The 21,564-nt window shown below is 40.8% G+C and overlaps 1 protein-coding gene across 1 annotated transcript in view; it reads right to left on the reverse strand.

Annotated features, from left to right (window-relative positions):
- CALCR (calcitonin receptor) overlaps positions 1-21,564 on the reverse strand; it is a 68,126-nt gene that overhangs the window by 11,034 nt on the left and 35,528 nt on the right. Inside the window, exons 7-10 of the mRNA XM_066324169.1 lie at positions 12,339-12,492; positions 7,348-7,408; positions 7,178-7,244; positions 4,571-4,789 (exon numbers count right to left, since the gene is read on the reverse strand). Of these exons, the coding sequence (XP_066180266.1) occupies positions 4,571-4,789; positions 7,178-7,244; positions 7,348-7,408; positions 12,339-12,492 (501 nt within the window). The remainder of the gene's footprint in view (positions 1-4,570; positions 4,790-7,177; positions 7,245-7,347; positions 7,409-12,338; positions 12,493-21,564) is intronic.

A 21,564-nucleotide genomic window follows, 5' to 3' on the forward strand; every position in this document is an offset into this window, starting at 1 on the left:
ACTTTATTATATCCAGCCTACAAAAAAATATTTTATCCAATCTTAATTGGGTCAAAATATTAAGAAGTTTCTAAACTACTAATAATTCAAAGAGGAAAAAAACCTCCAGAAAATAATAATAAATTTATACTGTCAAAGGCAGTCCTATAACCTTATGTTTGAACAGAAGGAGAAAATATTTCTGCCTGGTTTGGCATTACAGAGGATATTTATTTCCTTTTAAACTGAGAAACAGATGGAATGAATACCTTCTAAAATACATTGCAATTTCTCACTATTTTTAACAGACTACTTTTAAATGGGTTAATTTTGTTCTGGGTAAGGCTGCACAGAAAGCTGAATTTAAAACTTGGAGGCAGTGTGGATGTATATGCAGTTCAAACCCAAGCCTAAAAGATTCAAAATATGCTTGTGCCAGAACAGGCACCTCTGAGCTGCATCCTCCTGCCTGGCAGGGTGGGTGCTGCTGTCCTGAGGGTGCTGCTTAGAAGTTGCTCAGTGGCACACAAGGGATCTAACTTGTGGAGAAAAAGATTGTGATTACTCCCTGTTCAGCAGGAAAATCCCTTTTCATTTGTCAATAAAAAACAAGGCCCTCATGCTGAATAGCATTTTAATTTCTCATTAGAGGTAGACTTACACATTTAGAGCCTCAGTCACCAAGGTATTGAGAAGAGTAGCTTTAGCTGCTTGTGTTGATTCAGGAGCTGTTCCTCCACCCCTCCCTCACAGACCTCCATGGCTCTCTCCTCTGGCCCAGTGACAGTGTCATTTTACGTAACCTGACAGCCTCTAAAATCCTGGCTTGAAGGTGCTGGAGATAGAATGGGACAGTTGGTGTAGGGAGCTTGAAGGTTAAGGCTTGTTCATCCGTGGATTGGTTTGGGAGATTTTCAGTGGTTCCAAGGATGAAGGAAGCTTCATCTCCAGCCCCAGCACCAGCAGAGCTGCAGGAGGCCCTGCCAGGTCATCAGGCACAAGCCACATCTCTCCTGCTCTGTCTTGGAATGGAGACCTGAATGCAGCTACGTGCAGGACTAAGGGCTGGTGCTGCTCCACTCCTGCACAGGAGGCTGTCCCTTTGCCCAGCTGTACCATTTTGTCTTCACTGGCCAGCATGATGGGGGGTTCAGGCTTTTGACAGATGTGTTTTCATGCCAGAAGTGTGCAAGGAGCTGGCATATCCAGTACCCTAGTGCTTTACAGCCTGAGGAACTTTGCATCTTTCATGTGCTTTCACCATCATCTGCCAAGTTTTGAAGATCAGGTCCTTTAATGTAGATCTGCAACTCACTGGCTCTTGTGGAGTGCAAATGTTTGCTTTGTGGTGCCTAATTTAGGAGCTCTGTGAAATAAGATAGCTCTGTGTGTTCATCAATGCCTCTACAGCATCCCAACCCATGCAAGTCATTCCAATTAAGGTGTGCTGGTTTTGTGTAGAGTTAATTTCTTCATAGTAGCTAGTGTAGGGCTCATCTGTGGATGTGGGCTGGAAACAATGTTGATAATGCAGGGATGTTTTTTTAGCTATGGCTGAGCAGGGCCTCCAAAAGTTAAGGCCTTTGTTGCTTTTTATCTCACACCACCTTGAGTGGGTTGGGAGTGCACAAGGAGTTGGGAGGGGACACAGTCAGGACAGCTGAACACAGCAGATCCAAGGAATACTCCAGATCATATAGCATCATGATGAGCATAAAACATGGGAGAAGAAGAAAAAGGGGGATGTTTTGAGTGCTGGATTTTTTTTGTTCCAGGTAATTTTTCGCATGTGATGGAGCCCTAAATCCCTGAGGATAGCTGAGCACCTGCCTGGCCGTGAGAAGGTGAGAATGAATTCTCTATTTTGCTTTGCTTGCATATATGGCTTTTTCTTTATCTACTAAACTTATCTCAACCTTTATCTCAACCCACGAGTTTTCCCTGTTTTCACTTTTACCCTTCCAGTTCTCTCCTCCATGCCAGTGCAGGGAACGAGTGAGGGGCTCTGTGGGGCTGAGTCACCAGCTGGGGTTAAATCACAGTGTAACGGGTGAAATGTCTTTCTCTTGCCTGGTGTACTTTTCATTTCAAAGTTCTGGAGGCTAAAGAGCTGATATTGGTGATGGTGAGAAGAGATATGAACCTCTACACTTAGAGGATTAATGGGAATTTGGCTAGCTGGTCTGGAAAAGTATATGTACTCCCATTTGCAGCACAAAAGCCAGCCTTCTATTTTTTAATCATTTATGTGTCTGTTCTTTGGATCTGTTAAGAAGAATCAGGTCCATTGTGTGAAAGACACATACAGTAGACATTCAGTGTTTGTGAATTGTTCACAGAGCTGTATTTGAAAAATCACTTCTGCTTAAAATGGTGAGCATTGATGCCATCACAATTACTTTCTGATTACACAATTACATTGATGCCAACAAGCGGGACAGATCAAAACCAGGCTTCTGCTGTTATTCAAAAGTGACTTCAGCAGAGGAAATCTACCTTGGTGATAAATAAAATATAATAAAATAAAAATAATAAAATACTGGTGTGTTGTTTTTCAACTGGGAAAACCATTCTCTGAAAGAAATAGCATTGCAGGTTTTTTTTGTGAAAAAATTCTTTCTTATCCTCTGAGTTTTACAGTGGACTGCAGTGCTTGTTTGCACCATTTCTGTGTACACGAATTATATAACTAACACATCAATCCTTCACATTCACCAAAAGAAAGTCATGCACTGTGAAATCCCGTCTCTCTTTCTGTTCTTAAAAAGGCATTCAATTTTCTCATTTAACCAGTGCAGAAATGCAGAATGTATAACATTGTGCACCAAACTAAGATTGGTGATATTTCCCAGGATGTCTGCTTTTATTAGACTGACATGCCATGAGCTGCAAAACCCCACAGACTCTTGCTGGTGTTTTCATAGGCTGGCTGTGCTGTGGGTCATGGGAGCACAATAGGTAGCAGGAAAACACAGTCATTACACCAGCTAATACAGTATCTGCTAATTACAGGACCAGCACTGGAAGAAAATAAACACCGGATTATACAGCTGGTGACCAATCTTAAATATGCATACAAGAAACGTTAGGGAAAGGATTAAGAATGTTTATTTTAGGTTACAATTAAAAATCCAGTCTAAGTGGAAAAGGGAGGATTGCAGTCGGCTGCAGTCAGCAGGAAAACTGCACAGCCCCTCTAAAAGGCCAAATTCTAGCAGGAAGTACACTGAGATTGTACTGCAGAGGTGTCAAGAATTCTTCTGTGTGAGCAGAAGGAACCCATCAGGGATGGAACTTTCCTGCCTTGGATCCCTCCTTCACCCAACCCCCTTCATCAGTGCAGCCTCCATTTCAACCTCAGTTTGGTGACTTTCTATTGCAGAATGATGACAATTAGAATTTTTAATTAAGACAATTATAATTGGCATTGCAATTCTCCAACAACTGCACAGGATTAAAAGGATATTTTAAGAGTAAAGTGATTATTGTAACACTCTGTCTTATCCTAGCTTGTTAGAACTGTAATCAAATAATTTGTCACCAAAAAACTAATTTGGAGATATTCCTTTATAGCTCTTGTAAATGAAAAAGTAACAATACAGGCGAGAATAGAAGAAACAAGGCTGTCATTTCTTTCAAGCAGAACTGTAATATAAGATGTCATACCCTTCAAAAGCAGACCTATAACTTCAGTTATTCTCTCCATGCAGCAGCAGGAACACACACAGTTTGGAAGGGATAAGGACGATAAGCAGTATATATAATCTGACAGGATGCGTAGATTTTGGTATCCTTATTTATCATATCATTTAAGGAAAAAGCACTATTGATTTTTAAGCTGTTTTCTTATTAAAGCATTAAAATAATTTCTTCACTTACCTTCCACATGAATGGGAGCAAGAAGTAGGTCACCATATTCACTCATGTTGATTACTACTCACAAATGCATTTAAAAACTTCTTTTCCTAGTCAATATAGGACTGGATATATTCCAGTCAGTCAGCCAGATAACCCAGCATTTAAATTCATTTTGATTTGGCTTGTTTTATTTCTAAAAGAAAATAAACTAGACTTACTGAACAACGTTGTATTTTCAAAGCATTTTTAAAATCAAAATGTCAGTCTGATAATTTAAACTGCCTCATAATGGAATTCGAACTCCCAAATGAAGCTTAGATGTCTCTTTTATTTTTTTCTTTTGTGTGTTGGCATTTCCTCTGAAAAACAGTTTGCAAACACTGCTTATTTTAATATTAAGGTCACAGCACTAGTTTCAGTCAATTTGAGCACTTCAGCAGAAGTTGTGCTGGAACAAAAAAGCCCTCTGTGAATACAGTTTCCTCTCCATGGCTTAGAGATAGTTTAAATTGATAAATTTGGTGGCTTATTACATTATTTCCCCTATCTTGTCTCTATTCTTTACACAGTGTTGCTGCTTGTGTAAATGCAGATTATCCAATACTGTGAAATGGTTGGAAAAAACCTGAAAACGCAGTTATTTTCAGCTTCAGGGCAAAACCCCTGGTAACAGCATCTTTGAGTAAATCAGTTTAACACCAAACAATTCAACTACACTGAAGGTGCTACATACCTGGTAATGCATTAGTATATGCATGATGTAATCATATATTTCTCCAGCAAGTCGGTTTTCTGGTCTCCAGGGAATAATAACAAACTGAATTCCCAGTAAGGGCACCAGGATTAAAGTGGCTCTGACAGCTTTCATATACATGTTGGACTCGGCACGGTGGGTATCTCTCAGCTTTGTCACCAAAACTCGGACAATGTTAAGCAAAAAGAAAAAATTGACCTGCAAAAACAAAGCTATTGTAGGTGAAAGCATTCAAATCAAAGAGACCTTCAAAATAAAAATACAAAACATTTAAATGGCAGTAAAGTGTAGCTTTCTAGCTTTATTGTATCTCATTATGGGCAGCTCCTTAGCAGTCGGGTCTTGGAAAGTACCTTGCATATTTTCAGGAAAGATCTGTTAAGCAGCTCTACATGCTTTGGAGTGTGAATGCATGCTTCAGGCAGGCAGGGGTCAGTTCTAGGATGCACTGGATGTTTTGACACTGATGTGGGCAAATCCAGGGTTTCCAGGGAACACTTAATATTATTTTTATATCTGAAGTTTAAAAGGGAAAAATTATCTCCTAGAAATATCCATGTCTCTGTCCTGAGTTTGACAGTTGCTGAGCTATCTTGCCAGGTGAGACAAACTGCAGCATGTCCCTGAGCACACGGGACATATGGGAACACACAGTTTTCCTAAGGAATACGCTCCATGGACTAATGCTTCAGGCTTGTCTGTGAGCAGGGCTGTAAGGCTGTTCTTGAGGAAAACCTAGGCCACCCCTTGCCTCCACCAGACTGCAGGGACCCTGTGGTACTCTGCCCACAGGGAACAGCGGCTGTCTCAGGGCAGAAATGCCAGACACCAGAAAATTTTGCCCCTGACCCTTATGATCAATCATACCAAGTAGTTCAGCATCTCCTCTCCTCAGTTATATCTGGAAATCTGATCTCAGCATAGAGTAACCTGCCCTTGACTCTGGCTTCACAGAGAGCTCCTTGTGGGATGTGTGGAGGGGCTGCAGGAAGAGGCAGGGCAGACCCAAGCTGGTAATGAGCTCAGTGGTTACCCTGTGGACATCCCTGGCATCACAGACCCTCTGGGTCTCCAGTGTACCCAGACCACTCTTTTCCACTCTGCTACAGTAAAATCAGACACTGGTACTCTGGAACATTAAGAGACTTTCTTTTTACTCCTAATTTTTTGAAATTAGTATGTAATTTGTATAATTTCTGTAGGTATTTCAAGAGCTCAAATCACATCTATAGACCAGAAATTTCAGTTGATTTTTTTTTTCAGAACAGTGAATCAGCAAGCCCTGGTAAAATATTTCATCACTTCTAAACTACACTGGGAGACCTTTCAACTGTTTTGCATTTGTGCTCTACTAGAAAAGAGGAATAATGAATTACTTCTGAGGTCTCATTCAACATTAAATCTCAACCTTATTCTCCATCCTATTCTGACTTCACTCACTCTGCTTAACCTTCATTTTAGATTTTCTGAAGGTAACTGTGAAAAGTCAAAGAAAGACTTTACAAAGTGAAACCCCCGCAGCTCTTCTGAATTAGTCTGCCACTATGGGACTTTTTGTAGCAAATCAAGCAGGACATACTGTAGACATTGACATCTTCATAAAATAAATGAGATTGGAAATTACATAAACACAATACAGAAATTATAATGTCTTATGTTTAAAACAGCTAAAGATTGCTCCTTTTTTCATAATAGTTGCTTCTTTTTTCTTTGTGGCCAAGATGTGTAGACTGAGATCACAATGACAGAAATAAATGTTAATAAGCCTCTCTCAGATGGTAATTGGCATTACAATAGCAGATACAGTCAAGATTGAACCAATAAACCCACAATAAATGTGATTCTTTGGGATGAACAGACTTCCTATAAGGCAGGGAAGGATGGGCTATTTCACATAGCTGATGTTAAGGACTGCTTCTCCAGGGAGGGTAGAAAGACTTTTTGTTTTTTCAGCTATTATATGAAAAGTTGTTTATTCAAAGATGTTCCCAGTACTCACTGTGCTGTTGTTTGAGGCAATTATTGCAGATATGTCCACACAGGTGTTTGCAAGTAAGAGGCAGAAAAAAAGATGAAAGTGCATCTTGGGTGACACAGTGAGATGAGCTTGGGGTTTGGGTTGAATAAAACCCTTTCTGCAGCTGTCAGGAAGGTCAGGGTTACCATGCCCAACTGCACAACTGGCATACCAGACACTGTATGTAGGCACATTGCCAAGCTGCACTTTGAATCTTGCCCTCCTATTCAGACAGCCCAGTCCAGTTCTTTCCCTGGAACTATTTTAGCTCTCTACCTTTGGACCATACCAGCTCAGTGACAGCAAAACCCATGATGAGCAACCAGCTCACTCCAGCTGAGACACAGTTAAATGATGGATGTCACATAAATGCAGTGTATTTGTCTCAAGTCCCACTGGAAAAAAGTGTTTTGAACCTGTTCTTTGTAAAACTGAGTGGAGAAAACCTCTAGTTACTTCTGAGTTTTGACCAAAATACTTATAGTACAGAAGCTTCTATTTTGTTTAGGTTACCAGCACTCCTAAAATAATTATTATACTGATATTTGGGTAGCAAACAATATTCTTACCAATAAAGCTGCCATTACAGGTCCATGAACAATATAAAGCAAGTGTGTGTCAACACTCATCCAGCAGCTGGAGGAGAAATACAGCATTAACATTTGTTATTAACTTGAATAAAATTCGCTGCACAGTTAAAAAAATGCTAAGTTCCTTCAAAAACAGACACACTACTCACTTGTCATTGAAGTATCTGGCCCTTGCAACTGCATGAATGGATGCCGGCACTAAAGGGAACCCTGAAATGATTAAAGTTATAGATCAGTCTTGGTATTTGTTTAGCTTGAATTTCACATGTGTCACACACTAATAACTCTCTTGTTGACAAAAAATATGAATGTGAAATCACATCTTTCAGGAAAGAACTTATTCCATCACACCCAGATCCTGGCAACACCTCAATGGTGAGATGCAAAAAGGATGAAAATTCAAGGCAAGCCAAAAGGAGAAGCAAAACCCACAGACCATGCTCTCCTGGGGTATCTCAAAGCTGCTGCCAGGGTCCCCAGTACTGCTGTGTCTTTTGCAGGGAAGGGTGTGAGCAGGCAGTGTGGGAAGGATGTAGGGATCATTCTGTTCTCAGAGGAGTATTCCCTTAGGAAACCAGGGACACTTGTTAAAATCATGTAAATAACTGTTGAGCAAGAGAGAGGCACATTGACTTGCATGCCAGATTATGGAGCAATAAGAATCAGAGTGCAGAGTTTCTCTTTTGGAGCCAATGGCATGAGAAAGTGTTTGGAGCCAGGAGGTTTTTGGGGGATGGGAATTTGTGATATCTTCTGTAGGTTCTCAGCATCTTTGCAGCCAAGCCCACTCCATGTAGCTTTATGTCAACTGGGAGAAGAGCTGTGAATACCATAAATCCACATATCCTGACTTATTTGTGACACCTCAGAGGAGGCTTTGACAAGGAGATGATGGGAACAAATTTGCACTGGGCTTGGCAACATGACATTCTTAACAAAGCAGAAAGTTCAAATTCTTCTTTCCAGCCTGACACTGAGAGTAACAGTGTGGTCCACTCCTTTTCCTTTCCCTTCAGCTTGCTTAAATGTCATAGACCTCTCTGAAAGGCTAGGAACCTGGAATGGGGAGCCTGCACCACAGTGCTGATCCCAGTTTGTACAGCCTTGCACACACAGACAGCTGGACATGATCTGCTGCCTTGTCTGTCCTGTGCAGAGAGCTTAGTGCACACCTTTGCTGCTACTGCTGCCTGTTCTCTATGAAACACTGACCTTTCAACTGAGCTTTGAATATTCTATAATTATAAATGAAAATGTGTGAAAATATCCTATTGATACCATGATTAATCACAGAGGGCTTAAAAGAACGGAGCTCCTGGGTTTTTTCACATGTTAGTGGTTTCATAAAAATATTTAGAAGAGATGGAGGATCCTTAGCCATATTGTGGGCACTGAGAATAAGGTCCAAAGATACATAAATAGGACACTCTTATTGTTACAGGTATCTTTAAGTAACAGCTATTTAGTCTACCGTCAAAAAAAAAAAAAAGAAAGTTCTTATTACAATTTACCTTGGGAGGACAATGCAGCTGTGGGAGAACAAACTGGATTGCCTTCTCCTTTATACGTTTTTTAAAATGATGCCTTGGCCTCTGGCTGCAGAATTCCCTTTTAGGGTGATGATGCACAGCAAAACAATAAAAATCAAAAGAACAAAAAGAAAGGAGCTTATGACCGCAGGGTGAGTTCATGGGATTGACAACTTGAGAAAATAGTTTTGATTGGGAAATGGAGCAAGTCTGGGCCAGTTTTGTTGACAGACCAAAATGCAATTTTTAAGGAGCCTTTCTGTAATACCAAAACTTCTTCAGCTGAAAACTGTGATCTGCAGTATTGCAAGTAGCACATGCCTCATGATGTAAAGAGAGCTTTTTTCTTCTGCTAAATGCATTAGAAAACAGATTTTTGGCTCAACAAACTCAAAAGAAAATCTCAAGAATGCAGCAGAAAGTCTCCACTGGCTAGTTACAGGCTAAGAAGTTCATGGCTCTCTAAAGCTCAGATTTCCAGCTGCAGGCTGGATGGGCTCAATGTTGCTCTTATAAAGGGCCAAAAAGCAGAGTTACGAAGAAGTGGAGCATCAAAGACTGTGGGATCATGGTTACATGCATTGCTACAGAGTCCCATCTACACATGGTGAGCAGAGAATAATGTAGAGAAGGTCCCCAGCCATCCAGGGACAGATGTGACATATCCCTTTAGGTCACACCAGGTCCTTTACAGCACAAAATGGCAATTAGGTCAGTATACTCAGTACAACTTGGAAGGCACTCAGTTTGGAAGCTCAGTTTCAGCACTGTCCAAATAAATTATTCCCTTTTCACTTTGATGTGGGTGAAGCTGCCTGAAGCAGCCAGAGTGAACTGTACTGTTGCACACAGTTGATACTGTTTTCTTGTCCTGCCTAATGGTGATGTGACCCAATGGAACAATAATGAATAAGAGATGACATCCCCAGCAGCAGTTCCCAGAGAAGTGGTCAACTGATGGCATCAGCCTTGAAATACATCTGCCCATGTCAGATTCCATTCAATCATCACAAGCCTTTTGTAGATGTTTTTATATTTGCTCGGATTTTTATTTTTCTTATAAAGCTGTTTTACAAATGTCATTAGTAGCTTTTCCAAATAAAGTAGGCCAGATCTTCATGTGTAGGGATTAGCAATAATGAGTAACTTCATCTTGGACAGTTGCCTTGATCTCTTGAATTGTAATTCAGAGCACAGCCTGCTCTGGTTCCCCTTTGGAGAACGTATCTCTGTCCACTGATTAACATAGATGGATGTTTAAAGTTAGACTGTGTTACTACTGCTTCTGGAACCAGTGGAATCACAATGATTCATGCAAACTTAAGAGGTCACCAAACATTTGTAATCCGATCATTTTGCTATCAATAATATTTTTACTTTAGTTAGGAGGTGCTAATCATTACTTTCTTTTTTTTTTTGGGGGGTGGGGGGGGAGTATTAATCTAGTTTCATAAAAAAGGCTGCAGATGCATTGTCAAGAATTATGTCCATTTTTAATAACTTTTTTCTTCTCGAGATATCAGTGCCCTATTACCACAGCCACTATCCTCTTTATTTTTTGGGCAGCTCTGCAGATATTGAGGTGTGTCTTATCAGGTAACTTTACTGAATTCCCCACCATGCTGCTGGTGTCATTCTCAGCATTACTTTAGCTCGCTCAGTAGCTTTCATTGCAGGCTGGATGTCACAGTGCATTAAATTGCACTGCCTAAATTGAATGTCATCAGAAGGAAAAAAAAAGTTTATGACCATATTCTTCTTGCATAATTGGATATGGAAAGACACTATTTTGGGAAGCCTTGTTCTGCAAGACATGAAAAAGCTTTGTCTGGAAGCAAATGTTAAAAATGGCTCATCACATTGGGTTGCTGTTTCACAGCCCTGTGAGACTTTCAATTTTCAAATATTCTGAGCTATGAAATTTTTGTGATAGCACAGCTGCTTGCTCCAAGAGGACTCAGCTATTTGGATTGGCAAAGTCCAGAAACTCTTATTTGATTTTGGGTTCTTCAGGAAGATTGTCTTCATTTAAGAGCTGATAATGTTTCACATACTTTTAATTCCAAAAGCATTTCAAGTGCCTCTCATCTTAGAAAAGATGCCACTCTCATACAAAAATGAGTCCATGCTGGTGTTCTCATTAACAAAAACCCAACAAACAAAAACCACCAAGGACAAATTATTACATGCCTGGAGATTGCTATTTGGCACTACTAACTATATAAACTAGAAAATCATGTGAATTTTCTTGGTGTCTAATGTAGGTATCCAGAGAGCACTAAGCTTTGTATAAGAGGAAAGTAAATGACCAGACTTTAAAAGGAAAACCCAAATAGGGGATAACTGTGCTGTTACAGCCCATTTGGGATCAAATATTGGATGCCAAACTTGTGTTTGAAGATAGTGTTTTAAATTTCTTCAGAACATATAGAACTGGGTCATTTTCCTCTGATCTAATTACCTAGTTACCTAATTATCCATTAATCTAATCTAAATTTTCCTAATTTTATTGATTTAAGCAATAGGGCTATTTTTCAATTTTCCTTGTGTAAACGAAATAATCTTGAAAAAGTACAACTTCACCCAAGAGCATGGAAAATATAGAATAAATTGTATCAGCTTCAGATAGGGATTGTAGGAACATCCCTGTGTGCAGTGGGACAATGGATAAAGGTCCATCATTTGCTGCTTTGCTGCACCAGTGGTTTCAAGATAGGGGAACTGCCTTACCAGAAATTGGAACAAGACCACAGATTCATGGTTGCCAAATTGGAAAAAGTCTCTTGATATTGATTTTCTGTCAGCACTGATGTGAACTGGATTTAAAATACTGATTTAAATGTAAAAGATACTTCATTGTAATTTACTGATTGTATTTATATTTTATTGGACCAGATAGTCCAAAGGAGAAATATCTGCTGTTACCCATTAAAAAGGCAAGGGGTCCCTTAGTGAAAACAGAAGAGATTGCATAATTGGAGATGAACAACCATACCTTGCAATAGAAATGCATATGACCACATGCTGTTGGACAAAACCAGTCCTGACAGCAAACCCATTATCTACTTAGTAGGTAAAATCAAATTTTTTCCTTTAAAACAACATATGCCAAGATATATCTGATACTGGATTCATTTCCAGAGAAATTCCCTTTACAAAAATAAAATTGTTTTCTTTTTGTATGCTGTGTTTGTTTCGCTTTGTGAGGCCCGGTCACTGATCTTTCCTCTTGATTCCAGGAAAATTATGCTTTATAGTTACTATCACACATTCATGTTTTTGCATATATGTGACAAAAATAAACAACTTTTTTTTCAAAAAAGAGATATATTAAATAAAAATGTATTTTCTCCCATAGCTTTTCTTAACAGATCTTAGGCATTTCCTTCTGCAAATCCCAAGATGAGATAAATAAAAAATACATTATTGTGCTGGTTTTTTGTAAGCTTCTAAACCCATGTAATTATATGCACTCAAATTTAGGGTCCAAGAACTCAGTCTCAAGCTATGCTCTAATGATATAAACTAGATTGTAAGTGGTACATCACTTCTAGAAGAATTCAAAGACCTGGAGGTACTGACCATCTTGCCACAAATGGTAGCATACATACCCCAGCCCAAGAGGTAATACCAGTGCAAACGCTGTTCTTCAGCAAACACTGCCACCACAATCAGCGTGTGCAGATAAATGCCCTCACAGAGCATCCAGAAGTAGTTGCAGCCCAGCATGTACTGATGAAAGAACTGCAGCACTTTGCAGCTTACCTGTTAGATAAATGAGAGAAAGTCACACACTTGACCAGCATTCTGCATTTAAGTAGGCAAAGACAAATGTTACTGCTAGGCTATAAGAAAGTAAAGAGGAAAAAAAATCCCAGCTCTTTCTGTTTTTTGAGTTTTTTTTTTTTTCAGCAGCAATCAGTGAGAGGGATTTTAAATGAGATGAACTAAAGGAATTAAATTAAATTAATTAAATTAAATTAAAGCTCTCACAAAGTAGGCTTATGATAAAAGCACTCCAAAAAGTACCACAAAATAAAAAAATTCCTTCAAAACTCAGCAATTTGATGGGTTTTTTAGAACTGAAACAAACAACTTGTCCTAGGGGTCAAAGAACGGCTGTGAAAAAGACAGTAACATCGAGCTCCAACTTGGGTGACTTCCTTTTGATCAAAGTTCTCTAAGTTTTTATTTAAGTCTCTCTTCTAAGCCAGAATAATTTATACTTTTAACAGCCCCCAGCTCTGAATGAATTCCTTTGGAATTTCATGCAAGGGCAAGTTTTGGTGGCAGCAGAGATTCTTTTCATAGGATACCAGAGAGCCTTCTTCGCTTTGCTCTATTTTGATGAAATAAAAAATTGACACATGGAGCTAAATGGAGCCGGTGAAGTGGTTCTCATGCATGTTTCAGATGAGGTTGCAGACGTAGACCTTGACCAGAGATTGTGGCTACAAATTTCTGGGAAGCAGTGTGCAGATGGTGGAGAGAACCGTGTTGTGTCCACTATTAGAGTGCCAGCTGGTGAGGGGCAATGCTGCTCCTCTTCTTCATGTCCATTTGCTTTTCTTAGGGAGGGCAGTGAGGTTCTCCACCTGGACTTCACTGTCACCACAACACAGGAGGGTCAGGAAGAGTGAGCAGGCATTGCTGTGCTCACAGGGACCCAGTGCTTCTGGGGAGCACCACATGCTACCTGGAAATCTAAGGTCATAGCAGTGATAGCAAAGTAACAATCACCATCTGTGGCCAAAGAATACGTCTTCCCCTTAACTTCTTCAGTTGTTTTCCAAGCTGAGTACGTGAGCTGTACAAGATGTCATTAGGATTCACCTCTCTCTTTCAAGAGACACAATTACAGTTCAGCAGATGCAGCAGACTGCATGTTTTGTATTTGTCTGGACCACCCCTCTGGATCAGAAAATCTTTTCCAACACCTCCTGTTGCAGAAGAACATTCTCAATTGCCCAAACACATGTATTTAGTTCTGTTTCAATATTTGCAGTGCAGGTTGGTGTTCATAAAGATACAGGTTTATTGATAGGTTAGGATATAGGATTCTGGCAAGATTAGAGTGAAGAATTGATTTTTATTTCCTGGTAATTCATTATTTCAGTTGGTAGAGGGGTCCGCCGCTTGGGACCCAGAGAGCCACAGCCACCCCAAAGGATGTCTCGCTAGAAACAGCTCCCTGGGGGTTCAGGCGCTCCTCAGCTGGCAGAGCGGCTTCTCAGCAGCGGGCAGAGCAGTGATTTCAGCTCAGTGATTTCAGCTCAGTGATTTCAGGTCAGTGCTCTCAGCTCCTGCCCTTGTGAGTTTGCCCCTCTTTTAGCCGGCCGTGGTGAGAGAGAGAGAGGTCTCCTGTGGAATTTCCGCAGGTGGTAACCTTATTGCAAAGGTACCAGCGAAAGGGGTCCAGGGACAAGGTAACCTCTACCAACCAGAGGAAACCCAGGGGTTTTTATGGGACACCAGGGGGGGAGGAAAAGGGTACAGAACCAATCAATTGTAACAGATCTACATAAAATCCCGAGGGGGCTTGTGGGTCTCCGGACAGGTCGCCGTGACTAGAAAGTTTGTCTTTTGCCTTAGGGGCTCTGGGTGAAGTTGTGAAATTCTTTCTTAACTCCTCAGCTTGGCTCTCTCCAGGGCAAAGCAGCTGGGGCTCCGCCCACCCCCACAATTCATGTTTTCTTTTCACCACGCAGGACAGAACAACAGACTGTTGAACAATTCTTAAAAGTGTGCCTGAAAAGGGCTGTATACTGAACCTAACCCAACCAACCACCACTACCACTACCACCAAAACAAATGATAAGGAAAGATTCATTTGCTCCTTTTTCTGTGGGCAAAAGTGTTGTATAATATAAGTGTATCTTATATTAATGGTTCCTGGACTGTTTTTCACAGGTCTGGGTTGATATGTTTATTGCCTTGTTTCCTAGCCCACCATGCTCAATGCAGCCTCCTAGCTGGTGGCTTACCTTTCTCTGTTCTCTCATTATTGATCACTTATCCCTACAGGGGCTGCCGTGCCTGACAGACACTTCCCTCAGTCTGCCCACAGATTCAGGTGGCACCTTCCCTGGCATCAGCCAGCCACCCAGGCCTCTAGAATGTGAGCAAACTTCCTGAGCCATTCTGTGTCTGGACCAGCACTGTGCTCCCTTCTGGAGGTCTCCAAGGAGGAGCTGCAGGTCAGGGGGTCACCTGAGGGCTCAAGAAATCATTTTCCTGATGGCTTTAGTGAGAGTGACTCAGGGTGCCTGCATGTTGCACACAGGCTGGTCCTGCTCTAGCTAGGGCCAAATTGTCCCTGCATCTCACCCAGTCACCTGGGCTCTCGGAACAACTTTGCCTTCAGCTTGGCAGGTGGAGGGGAGCTGAGCACATATGGTGAGTCCTGCAATAAAATCCGTGGTACTTCTCAAATCTGTCATTTTGACTTATATCTTTCCCTGTTTCATACCGCCCAACTGAAGGGAAGCTGGCTATGGAGGATCCTTGCTTCTTTTTGCCATCTGTATGCAATGCCCACCAGCCCTCTGAGCGCAGACTGACTGTACCTTCCTCTAGAACCAAGTCTGGCTGACAGTCTTGTATCTGTATCTTGTATCTGGAGCTCAAACAAATGCACATATAGAAAAAACATTCCCTGACAGCTGCAGAGCTAAGCTCCATTTGCTTCCTATCCCAAGATTTCTTTCTTTCATGTACCCTCCATTTGAACTATGACTTGTGGCTTCAAAAATGAAGTGTTTTACTCATACTTTAGAGCAATGGACATGCAGACAACACATGACTCTTGAGGAACATAGTCACTTCTGATGTAATAAGTTAGAGAAGTAAGTAGAACCTTGGCAAAGCATAAAGGATTTTTACGACTAGTACTTTCACACACATAACATTAATTCAAGAATTTATCTGAAAACGTTATCATAAGGAGTTTAAGCACAACAGTGCATTGAGATAAGACGTTAAATTCGTATTATTCAAAGGGAAAAAGAATCAATCTGCTTTGGATGAGGTCAGAAATGCAGCATGTTTCAGCTGTGGCTGAGTGATGCAATGGAAATATTTTCCAACAATAAAGAAACTGTTTTTCTTTGGTCAGAGCAAGTAAAAGAGATTTTTCAGTAAAAGAGAATCTTTTACTGATAAGAATTGGATTGGTAAAAATAAAATATGACAAATGCAACCAACACCTTGGTGTATTATTTTAATTGAGAAGACTGCAAAAATTGTAAGTTTTATATATTGTTTATTCTTACAGAAACAAGTAAAATAAAACTGCAAGATGATGCAGAAGCGAATCTTCCACCTGTTCAATGCTTGATAACCGCTCGTTTTCTTTACTATAATTTATGAATCTTTGCTATAATCTATAAAGCCTGATACCTATAATTTATAAAGACAGATATTTTTACTATAAGGGTTGTTGAGGCACTGGAACAGGTTGCCCAGAGAGGCTGCAGACTCCATATACCTTGAAATATTCAAGACCACTTAGGGTGGGGCTCTTAGTAACCTGGTCTAAGGGTTGTTGGAATTAGATGATCTTTAAGGTCCCTTCCATCCAAACCATTCCATGATTCTAGAATTTTATGACTGTTGACTTTGAGACAAAAAACATGTCAGGAGTTTATTTTCTGCTGAAGACAAAAGTTTTGTTGTAAGTTCTTTGAGGCAGCCACTCTGTCCTTGTTGTGTCTTGTACAATATGCAGCACAGTGAAATCCAGGAAAGGATTATTGCAACATCTTCACACTCTGAATGGGAGTTAAAAGTCATGAGCTTTTCAGGTGTGCAGGTGACTGAAGCTAGTGGGTTTTAATTCATGAACAGCACAGGCTGAGAGAAAATAGCAGGTCCTTTCTGGTGTGGCCCCATAACAGTTGCTCAGGTTGGTGTGCCTGTCTCCTGAACAAATGCTCCATTTTTTGACAGCCTGGAAACAGACAGCCCTGTCCTGCAGTGTCTTGCACTGTCCTGCAGTCTCCTGTTGATGACAATAGCAAGAGGAAATGTAAAAAAATTGTCAGGGAAAATTACCAGCCCTCAAAGTCAGGTAACCACCTAAAACAGCAGCTCCTGTTGTGCTTCTGAAAGGACGTTCAAGAATGAACCTCTTTTGGCAGAATGCAATGTGGAAAGAAACTCAAACTGTGAGTATGGAGTCTGCCTCTGGCCACGTGTCTGCATTGCATTGATGGGCACAGAAACCGAGAAAAGTTCTTTCCAGATCTGCAGGACAGCATCCAAGAAAAAAAAAGGTCCACTGTTGCTAATAAAAGCGGTCTGCAATGACTTTAGATTGTGGCCTAATTACTCAGGGGCAAAAATGATCAATAAAAATACAATCAGTCATATTCTTTGCGCTTACAAATCTTGCAGAGAATTATGGAACTCTTGTAAACACCACAGCTGCTGTATGCAACAAAAGCACTTCAAAAGGATTCTGGAACATTTCCCAGAGGAGAAATAAAACGATTTACTCTGCTTTTACAAGAAAGAGATAGAAAAGGTGTCTGTGATGTTTTGCAGGGCATACTGGCATGTTATAAACACTCTCAATGTTCCAATCCTGCCAAAGGAGTCCCAAAGGTCCATCTGCCTAGGCAGGACCCTGCAATTGCACAATAATGTAATTGGCATAGTGCTCTCCTCAGCTAATCCAGCAGCCTCTCATCATGTGTGCTTGTCATTTCTCTGTTAAGGCTCTCCTTGGTTATTGGTTAATAGCTTATGGACAGAAAACTGCACCATTAATTACCATCACTACTCATCGGGACAAATCAAGATAAAACTCTTGAACTACATAAACCCCAGAACTCCACTTTCAGTGACAATAACAAAATTTGATATGAAAAAAACCTGCTAATTGTTTGAGGAGGTTGTCCTAGTAATTCAGTCAGAGCAAAAGGCTTGACTGTGTTTTGGCATTGTAAAGTTGTACAGATTCTTGTGTGTGCCCATTCCTGCACTGCTTTCCTGGGTAAAGGAACTCAGCTTGGGAGGTCTGTGTTCTACATCAGTCCTTGGCACCTCCAGAGAGCCTGCCCTATGGAAAACAAGCGTGGGAAAAGCCCTCAGTGTGCATAATGATATATCTCTTCTCCAATGCTCACTATCCATTGAAATGCCTCCCAATGACATCTCAAATAAACTGCTGAGTACAGGGCAGCCAAGGTTATGGATTTTAAACCAAGCCAGCTATATGAGCCATCACTCCATCTGTACAATTCTTTGTTTGAAGGGAAATAAACATATTTGACTTTACTATTCTAGTTACTCTCACCTCTGGGAAACCTCCCCAGTGCATGGCACCGAAGGACCCTCCTCAAAGAGATTGCAGCTTGCCATGGAGGCCAGATATGATTTATTCAAATTCAGTTTGAAGGCGATAAAATATATTCTTAAAAATTCTAATAGTAGCATTTTAAAGGAGTAGCTTCAAGTTTGATTACTGCTCTGCCTTAAAAAATGGTGATTTCTTCCAGACTGTTAGAACACTATTTTATGAAAATACTCTTAAATTCCAAGTATCCATATGTTATACAAATAAGCAATAAAAGGACTTTCCAAAGCAAGGCTGTGCTAAGTATTGTAGCTGTAAATCACTGGCTATCAGAACATCATACCATTACACAATGTATCTGCAATGAGTCATCCATTAAACTGTGTTCCAGTCAAAAACTTGGCATATTGGGGTTTGGAAGAAGATTAATGTTTTAATATACTTTTAAACCACTTAGAGAATGAAATGTACACAATTGCTCAGAGGGCTCCTAGTTTCTGTGTTACAAGACAGCAAAATATGAAATTAAAGAACAAGGAATATTCTTAACAGCACGTGTGTCCATGTTGATGCTATAGCAAAGCAGCCAGCCCAGATTTACACATTCTGGACAGGAATTAATAAGGCTACATCTGCACATACCTGAGTCCTGGCTGCTGTAGCAATAGTTCTCCCTGGACTGCAGCTTTGAGCTCTGCAGGGCCAGAGGGGCTCTCGCAGTGCTTGTGGCACTGTCTCAGCAGTGCAGTGACCACTGGCTCCTGACCTGCAGGATGCACCGTGGCCAGTGTGACACAGGGTGTGAGGCAAAGCAAAACAGCCTCAGCACTCCCGAGGGGTTTTATCAGCTTGGTTTCTGGGTGGTATTGCCAGACAGAGGTAGCTTTTCAGGGAGCCATTGCAGATATGAGCCTGACTGATAGAGGAGTGCAGAGAGGCCAGCGAAGAGGGAGAGAAAACAAGGGCAGGGCTGTGTAAAAAAATAGCACAAGATAGTGCAACTTGCTGTACATTTGGACAGTATCTGCTGCCGCCTTCTCCCAGTGGAGGAAGGCAGTCCCTGATAAAAAGGGTTTAGAGCTCCAGATATTCCAGGCTCATGTCCTCTACCATGACATCAGAGCAAGAGCCACCAGGTACCAGAGGATAGGACAAGGCAGAGGTTACTCAAATCTGTATTCAGGAATAGCTGAGTTCTAGGCATTGAGCCCTGAGCCAGGGTAGTTTAACTTTGCATGGAATATACCTAACAGGCAAGTGAACCTACTTCATGTTTGAGGTGTAAGATCTAGACCCACAAAAGCATTTCCTGGGGAACAGGTACACATATAGCTTTGATAAGATGGATATATCCACTCAATATTAAGTTAATTGCTCCAAGAGTTTTCTAATGATACAACTACAATTAGTTATACTAAATATAGACACCCAATTGGTCTCTCCTGTAATCAAAAGATAATTTTAGGGATGATGGAGATTATAGTAAAAATTCTCTCATCCTAAGGGATATATCTAAAATAAGTCAGATAGATAGTACCCTGAATGTAACTTTGTCTATCTTTAGCACGGGGTGACTCCATCACCTGTACGTGTCTACAAAGCAAGTGTCCAAATGTAAGACATGTCTGACCTTAAATGTTTACAGGTGTTTTAATTCTCTAGATGTACTCAGACACTGCTCCAGTATCTTTCCTGGGGTGACCTGCTGCTAGGTAGGGCTGCCAACCCTTCAAAGGATGTTGGGCCAAGGGGATTCCAGAAAATTCCGAAGTCAGTCAATTAGCGTATGCAAGCATAAGCCACTCAGAGGTGAGATGGTGAGCAAAGGAGCTCAATTATCCAAACAACTGACCTGTTATTGGCTAATAGCTCATTCTGCCAACGAAATTTAAAGGTCACCTACATAACTAACCCAAGTCTCTTGATGTTTAAATCCTGCTAAAAGTTATTACTATTTCTTCTTCCATAGCCTTATTCCACATGTTTGCCTGTCATCTCTAAAGGCACTTTGATGTTTTTTCATATTTTTCTCTTCTGATTAAGGCTACTTCTGTTTGGTCTTAGATACCTTCAAGAAACACGGGGTATCAGGGACATGGCTGAAAAGGGGCAATACTGCTGGTCTCTACAGCAGGCCTGACTGTATGGAATAGATGTGCACGATGATGTAGTCCCTGGAGAAGAATGAGCACTCTGCATTTAATTCACCTGACCTTCTTTTAGCAATCTGCTTTATAGTGAGGTAAATTGTCTTGGATTCAGGAAGCACTGCTGTTTAATCAGACAAATCCCAGTGAGGAAAAGAGCTGTGGCAGCACGGTATCAGGGAGAGTATTGTGTTTTGGAAACATTGTGGTACTGTCCTTCTGAGTGGAATTCTTTTTTGAAGAATCCATGTTTTGAAGGATTTTGAAAAATCTTTTTGGGGAATTCATACTCAAATTTCTCACATTTCAGGTAAACCCTTTAAAAGGCATATTGCAAGAAAAACTTGGAGAGACACTTTGAATTTTTCTAGTCATAATCACTTTATATTCACAGAGAAATATCAACACCTGAGCTGCTTGTGGGAGACCTTGTGTAAAACAATTCATTAGGGTGTGTCATGTCCATACAGTGTAACACAGAATCCACAAGAAGGCAACAGTTAGCATCTGCACTTTTTGATCTGACATTTTAGGAGTGGCTACTTCAGGTGCTCCAATGCCTGTGTTTTTAGAGGCTAATGACATAATCTATTTAACTTTCAGGCTCTCAAATGCATTGGAGACAGTGCAATTGACAGAAACTTATGGTCATCCAGGTACTATCCCAAATTTTTATGTCATCTTCACTTTGTCATCTCTCCCATCTCTTAGGAAGGTCAAAAAGAAAGATGAAAAAAGCCTCAGTAAGGCATCTAAGTCAAACACAGTTCCATACCGTGGAAGACAAATTCAGAGACTGCTACAACTCAGATCTGAGGGTACAGTAAGCACACCTTTCTTGAGCAGCAGTTCTGAAGATATGTAATGAATTTCAGCAAATCTGGAGTGGATTCACTCATTTTGCACAAAGACAGTGTGTGCTTTGCCTTAACAGCCTCATGGCTGCAAATGGCCACTGTGGCTAAACAAGAGAACTGCAACTGATGGCAGCAAGAACTGGAATGCTGAGATTCTACTGATTTTGGGAACACTATACTGGGAGTGCTCACTTCTCACTGCCACAATGGCAGAGCTTCAGGGTCTAGAGATGGTGCAGATGTATAATGACTAGGCAGAATGACAGGGTAAATCTGACTTTTCACAGATATTTACATCTGGAGTTTGGACATGCACTAGGTATTTGAATGAAGGTGTACCTCACCTGAGCAGAAAAGATGCAGACAGAAAACCTGGGAATGAGCCCTGGGATTTGATGCCTTCAGCTTCCAGGCAGCAATGTGTTTTGCATTACAAGGTTCTTTTCTCAAAACACATTTCTGGAGGAAATGGCACTCAAGCTCCAAAATAAGAGGCCATGCACAGGATCTGATAGAGTCTGAGTTATTTTGATAC

This window comes from Sylvia atricapilla, chromosome 1 (assembly GCF_009819655.1).
Source record: "Sylvia atricapilla isolate bSylAtr1 chromosome 1, bSylAtr1.pri, whole genome shotgun sequence".
Classification (NCBI taxonomy): domain Eukaryota; kingdom Metazoa; phylum Chordata; class Aves; order Passeriformes; family Sylviidae; genus Sylvia; species Sylvia atricapilla.